The 11203-nt window shown below is 33.4% G+C and overlaps 1 protein-coding gene across 6 annotated transcripts in view; it reads left to right on the forward strand.

Annotated features, from left to right (window-relative positions):
• Positions 1-9258, forward strand: part of LOC108574426 (segmentation protein cap'n'collar) — a 130397-nt gene extending 121139 nt beyond the window's left edge. For all 6 annotated transcript variants that reach the window (XM_017937013.1, XM_017937016.1, XM_017937012.1 and 3 more), the window contains exons 8-13: positions 6802-7090; positions 7397-7545; positions 7638-7814; positions 7943-8041; positions 8126-8490; positions 8650-9258. In XM_017937013.1, the coding sequence (XP_017792502.1) occupies positions 6802-7090; positions 7397-7545; positions 7638-7814; positions 7943-8041; positions 8126-8490; positions 8650-8817 (1247 nt within the window). In that variant the 3' untranslated portion in view covers positions 8818-9258. The remainder of the gene's footprint in view (positions 1-6801; positions 7091-7396; positions 7546-7637; positions 7815-7942; positions 8042-8125; positions 8491-8649) is intronic.
• The last annotated feature ends 1945 nt before the right edge of the window (positions 9259-11203 follow it).

An 11203-nucleotide genomic window follows, 5' to 3' on the forward strand; every position in this document is an offset into this window, starting at 1 on the left:
TTTTGTAGTGACTGTGCAAAATAGTAGGATATGCAAAACAAAAGAGGTAATTACATACTCGCGCTAAATAAGCTTGCAAAACTACACCCACGAACGGCGGTGAAAGTACGAATGACTGTTGGCTGCATACTTATGTAGTTACGTTTCCTTACACTGTTATATTGCGTGATTATCATAGACGAAGGGAACACTTACAGTATACATGTGTAGCTATGATGTATATCAGTTGCTCTCTCTCTTTCTCTCTTTGGCAAGTGGAGCATATGACATGCTGGTGACTGTTTTTACCTAAACTCGGAAAATTTTGATAATGAAATCATATTCACTGTATTTTTAAATTTTCAAATTATAGCGCGTGTCAATTATATCCGAGTCATACATATTTTTAGTCATACCTAAATCATATTTTCATGTATTTGTCAATTTTCAAGTTATATTTTATTTAAATTACTTTTAAACCATACCTAAATTGTATTATCGTATGGTTTTTAATTTTCAAATTATATTTCATCTAAATTATTTTTGAGGCATATCTGAATCATATTTTCACGCATTTCTCAATTTTCAAATTGTATCGTATCTGAATTATTTTTCAATCACATCTTATGTTTGTCAATTTTCAAAGTGTATTTTATCTAAGTTATCTCGCGCACAGGAAAAATAAACGATCTTTTCTGCACCTTAATGTTTTAAGTATTGCGCTTAAAATGCATTTTATCGCATTTGCACGTCCAAATAAGTGGATAATCGTACGCTGCGAACGATGCAGTTGTATACTGCAATTAAATTTGCGCATACGTTAATCGAGTAATCATGTGGTAATATTAACTGCGCCTATTTTATAGCAATGTACGTCAGTATCAACCAGACATTTAATTATTAAGAGAACAATAACAATAGTCATCCTTTACTGACGCATTGTCATGTTAACGACTGCGTTAGAGCAAGTGCGACATCTTTTTCTCTGCAACATTTTCTGATGCATGATATGCAAATGGTCTTAAGTCAGTATCTTGTATCATTGATAAAATTAGAATATTATTGACCTATTCGTACGTTTAATTATGCTCATTTACATTTTCTTGAATTAAATTTCACTTTTCTATTCACGTTCAAATTTGCAGCAACGTTATTTTTCTACATACTACAATTGTTCGTTTAATTCGATTCCATTTTAGCATAATTTATTAACGATAATAAACATTTCAATAGAATCCACATTGTCATTCACACAAACTATTCTTTCTGGTTTACTCGATGCACGATAACACGTAACATATCGTACGGAAGTTTCTAATTTTTTCAGAGCACGTTTATCAGAAAGGATTCTAAAGTCCAGTCATAGTGAAACAGTACAAACGATAAAACACGTATGAAACTGTGTTGGAATGAATTTGTTTTTAACGAAATTAATCTTAGGCATTCCCCTTTGCAGAAATAAACGTAACATATAAATGAACATTAACATTTCATACAATAAGAATTTTTAACTTTTCTCATTTTATCCTCTTCAAGGACGATTTTTTCAGAGTTACAAAACGAATGATCTAATTTTTTTACGTAGTTACATTTATATCGACGTTCAATCGATAGCAATTAAGCTGCTTTCCTCGTTGGGAGATTATGTTCTTCATATTTTCTCTATCGCAAATGTTAAAATTTTCGGAAAAACTAAACGTACACATACACTTAGGCAAAAGAATCTCCGTGCACCTTTTAAAACAGAATACTTTTCTAAACTTCGACCAAACGACTTGAGTCTTTTTTTTAGAAATTAGGATCAGTACACTAAATGACGTGTGCCAAAAATTTTGAAAAAATTCTAATTGGCGAAGGTCGCTGTTTACAGCTTCTTTGTCGGAGCTTGTAATGAAAATTTAAAAAATGTAGATCTGTGTCAATTATACGCATGCTGAAAATTGCGAGCCGCAAACGGTTAGAAATCGTGAAAATCGCACTATTTCACCACTTTCCGCCTATAACTACAACAAATCTGAAGATTCTTACAGTGCCTGTCGCTTGTTTCTCCATCAACCAAATGCAACGAAACCTTCAGAATCCATATGTTTAACATAAATCTACAAAACGTACGTGTGAAATTCTCATTACAAAATACTCAGACGAAAAACTTGTAAACAGTGACCTTTACAGTTTCCTTCGCGATTCCCACAAATTGCAATTTTTCCAAAATCCTTCTAACTTCTCGAAAAAACTCAAGTCCTTATGTGCAACTTTAAGAAAATTCTCCCGTTTCAAAGACTGTGAGAAGACTTTTTCGACTGAGTGTATGTGTCCCCGAAGAGTTTGAAAAAACTAATACAGCAGTGCACAAACGGTATTGCTGAAAAGAAGCGACAACGTTCCCCTAATTTCGTGACTGAAAGTGGCCTACCCCCGTGGTAGACCGCGTACGATAAGCTGCAACAACGTGGATTACCATCGCTATCGGTCTTTAACACTACATTTTAAAGACCAGCAGAACGGATTAACGTGCAACGCGGTATGTTAGTGATCGATGAACGAATTGTCCAAGGGTAGGCGAGTTAGCCGTATGACGAATCGGTCGACACGCGACGTCGCCGTACGCCGTCGCTCCCACTGTCGGTGTCCGTCCAATACCGAAGTGAAAAGTATCGCTAGTCACCAGCCTCTTGAAGCGAGTGGTGACGCCCCGCGCCGGGTCAGCCTCTCTCGGCTACGCGCCACCAACTTAAGTATTGTAGTTATGTTTACGCTGTGCTCGCGATTGAATGCCTATCTTACGTATCTCACGATGCCGCCGCCGTCGATCGTCTTACAACTCCTCTAAATCGGCGCAATGTGTTCGGTGAATAGAAATCGTCGGAGATATATACGATTACCGATCGAGTGTGTGTTTTCCACTTAACGATAAACTTACATCGACTTATCGAAAAAGTAACAAATCCCTCCACTTTATCTCGTTAAATCTCTCGATTGGTTTCACTTGCCTGTAAAATTTCTCCTCGAAACGTGACGCGGTGTTGTGTCTACAACCTGTGATCTATGGATCAACATCGAATGTGATATACTTACGGTGGAAAGAAAAGAAATGTTCGCCAGTTGGAATACGCGATTGTGATAGTACGCGGAAATATTGGATTCGATTGTTTTTTTTGGTACCTGTGTTATTAGTTACAATGTAGAGATAGAGAGGAATTGAACATATCGACGAGTGTCTTTGTGTGTTTTTTTGTGCCAAGTCGATTTACGATCGATCCGAGGAACAAGGTGTATATGTTTGTGTTTATACCGGTACGATTAATATGCACCAGCGGGAGATACTACGTTCAATGTGCCGGGGAAGATTATTGTGAAAGAGAGAAAGGAACATCTGGCAAAGTAAAGGTGTTAAAGAGCTGGTTACTACAAGAAAATAGTTTGCGCCGGACGTTCTTGAACATGCACTCTAACGCGTATTGTACCGTTTGCTATAACCTGAAAATCCTCCGGAAATAGTGTCGGTTTAACGTGTGCATACGTAGGGAAGAGGACGATAATAATGATTCGTTGAGAAGGAAAGATTATTTCTACCGTTGGAGACAATTTTTCTTTCTCTTCTCTTCTGTTTTTTCTTGCCGTTAATACCAAAGTGCGCACGCATACCGATCTTCGGACTAAGCTCTTTTCGGGCTTAAATGGCGACTATGGGAGTTATCGTATATATACCACGTAGGTAATTTTTTGTTTTACAAATGTATTGTGTCTAGGGTTTATACCGTTTATTTTCTTAACCTGTGTATTTTACTTAACACAGGACTCACTCGATTCGCTTGTTCTGTAGAGACGTGTGTAACTGACAATTAATCGGAATTTTTCATATTCTAATCGTAGCATGTTTATTGACCCTGAGTTGCGATCAAAAGTCCAAAAAAATATGACAAGCCAGCGCGTTCGAGATCGGTCGATTTTGTCGCAACAGAGAGACGAGAGAGAAACATAATACGCACGAGCTTCGGAATTCGTATATATATAGTTAGGTATATAACATGGTTCACAATGTGTAGAAGTACGTCACGTGTTTGATATGCCATCGACCCACATGTACTCTGGATTAACTCTGTGGCCAGTATCGAATCTACCGAGAACTCGAATATAGTGCACGATTTAAGGCGTCACGGGGCATAAATTACGTGTTGTTCGAATAAGAATGGATGTTACATAATAATTCCGGTATTCATTTCTAGATCCGATTGAAAAGTCAATTCAAAAGTCCCCCGGTATCTTATCGCAAAAACTTGAAAAACCGCTGAGTCACGATAATTCGTCGACTCATTGCATCCATTTGTGCTTCCATCTTTTTTCTTTTTCTCTTCTCTCTGCTTCCGCGTGGTTACGTTTAATTAACAGTCGCTTCAATTTGTTACCTTGTTGCACGTTTATGCGTGTTAAACGGCGTTCGAGTAACACGGGAATATATGCGATCAGTCGATTTAAGATGCACTGTAAACATTATGCAGCGAGATCGTGTAATTAAAATCGTGTTACATTCGATCGCGTTTGAACGAAAGGGAAAATAACTTGGAGTGAAAAACTTCCGTTCGTTTCGGGTTTGCAGATCGATTTACTTAAAAGTGCTATTTGTATTATTAGCGATCGACAAGATTAACCGTTTTTTCTCTACTGTTTGGTTTTCGTTATCTTCCGAGTAACGATCGTTGGTTGCGTCGATAAGTTTTTTGAAATTACAGTCGTGATACGTACCTTCTATTGGTAACTTTACACGGTGAAAAATAAGAAGTTGCAATGAAGCGTCGTATTTTTTCCATTCTGAAAATTAGTTGATAAGAACGGACGAAACTTGATCCAAGTCACGTACGATTCCTGCGGCAGCTGAATGTGCCGAATGGTTCTAAGAAAACGTAGATATCTGTGTACCAGTGCATCTTGAACTGTTTTGAAAGCTACATTATCCTTCTCGTTGATTTCTTTTCATGTATAAAACATAGATTCCGAAAGTGATCGTAATTTTTCTTCGAATGTGTATTATTTAGTTTTGTAATAAGTTCTTTCTTCTTTTCTTCTTTCGCAAAAATTGTGTTTAACTTGTACCTGTATGAATTAGCTAATAAAATTTAATATTGGCCCTGTATACGAATATTTATTTCTAAATTGATCGATCTGAACATTAATCATTTCAATCATGGTGTACACACTGGGAAGAATTTTCTTTTACCATGAGAGTGATAAATTTGGCGGTACTGTTTTTTTTTTTCTCTTTCTTTTGCTTATTTAGAAAATAATTCCAGATTAAAATTGCACGTGTAACTAACAATATTTGTTCTTTTTTTTTTTAAACCTGTTGCTGTATATTAATTTTATGCTGAATAATTGATAGATTTCTTGCGTAGCTGATATTAACGTATTGCTAACCGACCGAGTTGCAGTTAGATTGATGTTTAAAGTTGCAAAAAGTATTTGGAAAAGAAATTGGTGAAGAAGTGTCGTAGAAGTTAATAATAATTGGTAAATAATTGAATCGACGTGATTCGTTATATCGAAGAATAAATATGGAATATAATTTCTTAGAATAGTACATGAGAATGAAATATCATTCGTTGTGAATGATACGGTAGAAAATGATATAAGTATCCAATCGGTTGGCAATGTGTTAATAGGCATGGTTAATCAACAAGTATGTCGATCCACGCGACCAACGGACCTTGAGCTTTCCTGTGTCTTGCGGTATGCGTATTTTCGTTCTGCTGGTTAATGAAAATCGTATTATTAAAGTAATCGTTTGATGAAATCTTCTAAGGTATTTAATTATTTTCTATACACCTGCAATTTAGAAAGTTCCTTTTTTTTTTTTTAATATAATTGGAACTGAAGAAAGTATAGAAATATCGTACGTGTTAGTGCAACTTAATTAATAAAATGAATAAAGTCGAAGGATTTTATAGAGTATATATTGTTAATACAAATATTTCATCTCACAAATACATGTTTATGTAAGTGTACGTAATTTAATATCGTTTTATAGTATTACAATGCAGTTCAGATTGATTCTAAGGTGAACTTGCATCTGTAACTTCTAAATAACATTGTATTATGAGCAAGCAGAGAGCGCTGTGTGTGTAAAATCGGTTACTGAAAATATTATGTTTGCAAAAAAGAACCGTTGCAATTGAAAAGCTCGTTTCTTTATGCAGAAAGTGCTAGATTTGTAATTTCGTAGATAATTCTCTTTACGTTTGAACATATATGAACAAAAGTATGGGAATGTTGAGGAGGAATGGAAATTTCTAATTTATATCTTATATTTATTTAAGATGAAAGATATAAATTTCTAATTGAACTCTCTGTAGGTAAACATATTTTTTTTTTTTTTACAAGAGCAAAATTTCTCTTGGGTCATCGACGACCCAGATTGTCTATGGAGGGTTAAGTGAAGTTAATTTTGAAATTTAAGTAAAATTTATGTAAAATTTAGAAGATATGAATTTCTAATTTAAGTAAAATTTAGGTAAAGTTTAAATAAAATTTAAAAGATATAAATTTCTAATTTATATCATCTGTTTAAGAAAAATGCCAATTTCTAATTTACATCTTACATTTATTTAAGCTGCAATTTATATATCTCATTTGATACAGATATTTCATATTTTACATCCATACACTAAAATACAATTTTCACCTTTATATACTTAACTAATTATTAACATTTTCATACAATTTATCCATATCAATATTCCCCTGTGAATTTATCACGACTCTAAAAACAATTTCTTAATTATACGCAATTACAACAATAATCATGTATTGTTTAATGAACTGTTGCAGGCATGTACACCATGCGCATGCTAGATAATAGTAATAATAACACCTCTGGTCCAACGGGAGCAGCAGCTTTGTCAGGAGTTCAAACAACTGGTGGTGCGACCTCTTCGGCAACAGGCGTTACGACACTTCCGGGTGTAACAGACGAAAGGATGGATGCGTCCAGCGATAGTGCTGTCAGCAGCATGGGCAGCGAACGTGTACCATCCCTTTCGGATGGTGAATGGATGGAAACTGGATCTAATTCTAGCCATACCCAAGCTGATTCTCATTATACTATGGATTATGCTAGGTGATTAAACTATATCGAGATATTTCACGAAAATATTATTAGCTGGTTTAACAAACTTATTAATCATTCCTGTATTCTTTCGCACTGCAGTATAATCGCTGAAAAATCAATGTTTTGCAAATTAACAAGTATAAGAATTGTTCAATGAAAGCTATAATTTGCTCTAATATTTCACGAAAGAGAAAGTAAGGAATAAATGTTTTTTAGGAATGAAAGTTTTTTTCTTTAAACTCGTGCTTCGAAATATTTTTCAATATTTTTCGAAATATCCCATTCAGTGGTTTCTCTTTTTTCTTTTATTCTTAGCAAGTATCGCATGACGTACGACTGCAGTTATTCCGTTTCCGGAAGAAACGCTGGTTCTTCAAGATGTCAAGCCGAGCGCACTATGCCTCCAGTCGCCCAGAAAAAGCATCAAATGTTTGCAAAACGCTACTTCCAGGAACAGGGAACTGGTTAGTGTATCAGAAATTAAACGATTAAATATCCCGATATTTTATGCAGTTCAGATTCTGTAGTTTCAAGTTCTACTTCATATATACGATAGGTTCTCCTCTCGGAGCTACAGCACACCCGACAACTCCAATGAAATATGAATACGATTCGCATACAGTCGGTGCTGGTGCACCAGGAAACGCTTATTCAGGTCCGATTGAGGGTGCAGCTGGGCCTCAACTTGAAATGAAATATAGTTGTAGTGTAGATTTCAGTCGTCATCAGTCAGGTAAAAATAACACGTTTCATAATTCTGCATATTAATCTTAAATCTTTCATTTTTTTACTATTTATGAAAATTAACCAAGTATTTTGATTGTTAGAATAATCCTGATATTTCCTATTTTGCATTTCTAGGACGTTCCGCTATAGAACACGTTCATCATAATCACACGTATCATTTACCCGCAGAAAGTTCTGGATCTCTTCAACGTCCAGTTTCTCGCGATAAAAAAGGTAAACAGCAGAGGATCGAGTATATAGGCTGTTTGGTATTTGAAATTAACGTTGTATCTATAACTGTTCGATATTCTTTTTCAGTGCGTAAAAGTGAAAGTGAAGAGCATCTGACTAGAGACGAGAAGAGAGCAAGGGCGTTGAGCGTGCCTATTCCAGTGACCGATATTATTAATCTTCCTATGGACGAGTTTAACGAACGTCTTAGTAAATACGATCTCAGTGAAGCTCAATTATCTTTGATACGTGACATTAGAAGACGAGGAAAGAATAAAGTTGCCGCTCAAAATTGTCGCAAGCGTAAATTAGATCAAATCATTAGCCTTGCCGATGAAGTGAAAGAAATGAGAGATCGCAAAATGAGACTTATTCGCGAACGAGAGTTTATGCTTATCGAAAGGCAACGCGTAAAAGACAAATTTAGTCAACTTTATCGTCATGTATTTCAGGTTCGTATATTTTCTTCATTTTCTTATTGTACACGTTGTTGTACGATTTTTAGATAAGTTAAATCTAGATATTGTTTATTTAAAAAAATGTAACGCGATATAATTTATGAGTGAATTTGAAATTGCGAATTAAAAACAATTTTATGATATTATTTTTAGTCTTTACGGGACCCGGATGGCAATCAATATCATCCATACGAGTACAGTCTTCAACAATCAGCTGATGGTAATGTCTTGTTAGTGCCAAGGAATCAGACGAATCCTCATCATCCACGTTCCACGACGATGGAACCAAAAACAAAAACTGATCCTGAACATAAAGAATGAAATTATGGAAGAATCGCGTTTTAAAACGTTTGATAAGAGAAATTATATTTTCCTTATATATTAAACGCACTGGAAGCGTGGCAAACATGAACGAAGGTGCTGAGAAGGAAAATCATTTGCGGCTTTGAATACACTAATAAAAAGTTTGTATAGAAAGCACGTTGCTTAATATTCAATATCTCAGATCATGTTTGTTTAAATAAACAAAGAAAATTTTTTAAAGATACTTCAGAGACTCACATTGAGTTATGTCCCTTACGACTGGAATATGATCACCAAACGTAGAAACACTGATTGTACATATAGTAATGTAGCGTAAAATAATAAAACGTAAATAGAAAAAAAGTAGGCAACACTTTAAAAATCTACGTTGTATCGAAGCAACAAAATTTTCGTTTATTATTTTAAACACTTATATGGTTATAAGTGCATTGATCTTTCCCGAACAAAAGAACAAAAAAATGATAGTATACAATATTCCAAACGTCACTTTTTTTCTATTAAAATTCAACGGAATGTTATAACGATAGTCCAATTAAAATAATTTCCCTTTAATTCTCATTTGTTATTCTATTTCTTTCGATATGTACAAATTATGCTTTTTTAAAATGCATGTATATGTACATGTATGTTTTTTACGTGTATAAAATTAAACACATTCACCTTTTTAAAAAGAAGTTTAACACTTTTCGGTGCAGTTGTTTCCTCTATGAGTATATATTATGATTTGTTTGATGTGTAGTTGATATAAGTCTACAATTGCGTCGGCATGTAATTATTCAGTAATTATAATGTATGGAATGAAATTACTTGCAAAATTATACGAATCTGCCAAATTTCCTATGTATTTGCACATTCTGATAAAAATGAAAAAAATGCTATCATGAGTATGTTGTACATAACTCAATTCAAGTGAGATAATACATAATTACATAAATAATGTCAGTAAATGAAACATTTTTTTTCCTACTACTTCAATATTCTTGTGACTTTAAAATGCTTATAACTTACAGATGAAGATGTTAGGAATGCCTGATGTAAAATTGAAGCTGCATTTAAATTTCAAATTAATTTAAAGGAACAATTTAAATAGTAAAAGGCAAATGTCACAAACATCGAATACTATATACTGTTCCACGAACTATTTAGCCTTGTGTATAGAAAATTGCTCCAAGATATTAAATTTCAGTCCATTATTAAAATATTACCGATACATTGTAATATACAGTGATAAAAATAACTAGTAAATAATGTGAGTATGTGCATACTTTTAACGTGATGTGTTGTACTCCTACTATATTAATAATAGTATTGATTGAAATATGAACAAAAGTATAACAGATACACATATTTTTATAAAGTAAGGAACAAGCTAAGTTCAGGTATTTCACATTTGCCTTTGTATATATATATGTATATCAATGTAGTTAGAATATATATATAAATACATATATACAGAGTAATAATGAGATATATATTATAATGATAACAACAGACGAAAAGGAAATGCTGTTTATGCAAACAATTTATAATAGTCAAGCCTTTATTAACATTTACATACACAATTGTATTTATATTATTGGGTGTAGGCTGCCTTTACGTACTGTACTTAGCGAGTGGAGACTCACATTGTTAAGAACTATCATAAAAGGAATAATTTATAATTACTCTGTTCGTGAACTGTACAAACGAACCAGGTTTATACAAATCTCTGATTCCATTTGATCACATTTTAAGATCTCCCATGTCATAAAATTTCTATATTGTATAAATAAAGCTGAATAAACCTTTGGGGAAATTACTGTATATATTTTGATATAGTATGTGCAGGATACTTATCCATCCTTATATTATGTAAAAAGAATTTATATAAATATAACGAGGATAAACTTAACTAAAAAAAGGAAAAAAAAATGGTACAAGTTTTGGTATTATTGAAATTTTAAATGTAGTCGAAAATTTCATGATGTTGCAGATCACAGACATTAAGACTAACAAGTAAGTTTTCAAACTCTATAACTAAACTGATAATATTCCATAATTTGGTTTCTTATAGCATATACTTTTAATAGCATTGTATTATTTATTGATAATTGGTTGTTTATACAAATTAGGTTATTTTAAACAATTATATACAGTAGAATAGCTATATTGTAAGTAAAAAAATACTTATTTTATAAGTTATAGTACGCACTTATTTATAGTATCTGACAGCTGACATACATAAGTATTTAGGGAAAATAAATTTTATAAAGTAATTTTTGTAAGATAAGTTATTTACAACTAACTACATAAATGGATATGATTCAAAAAGTTTTCAGAATACTTTAATCATGAGTCTTTATTACGAAATATACAACAGTTTGTATAAATTTTGAGGGACCAT

Source organism: Habropoda laboriosa, unplaced genomic scaffold (assembly GCF_001263275.1).
Source record: "Habropoda laboriosa isolate 0110345459 unplaced genomic scaffold, ASM126327v1 scaffold214, whole genome shotgun sequence".
In the NCBI taxonomy this organism is placed as follows: Eukaryota; Metazoa; Arthropoda; class Insecta; order Hymenoptera; family Apidae; genus Habropoda; species Habropoda laboriosa.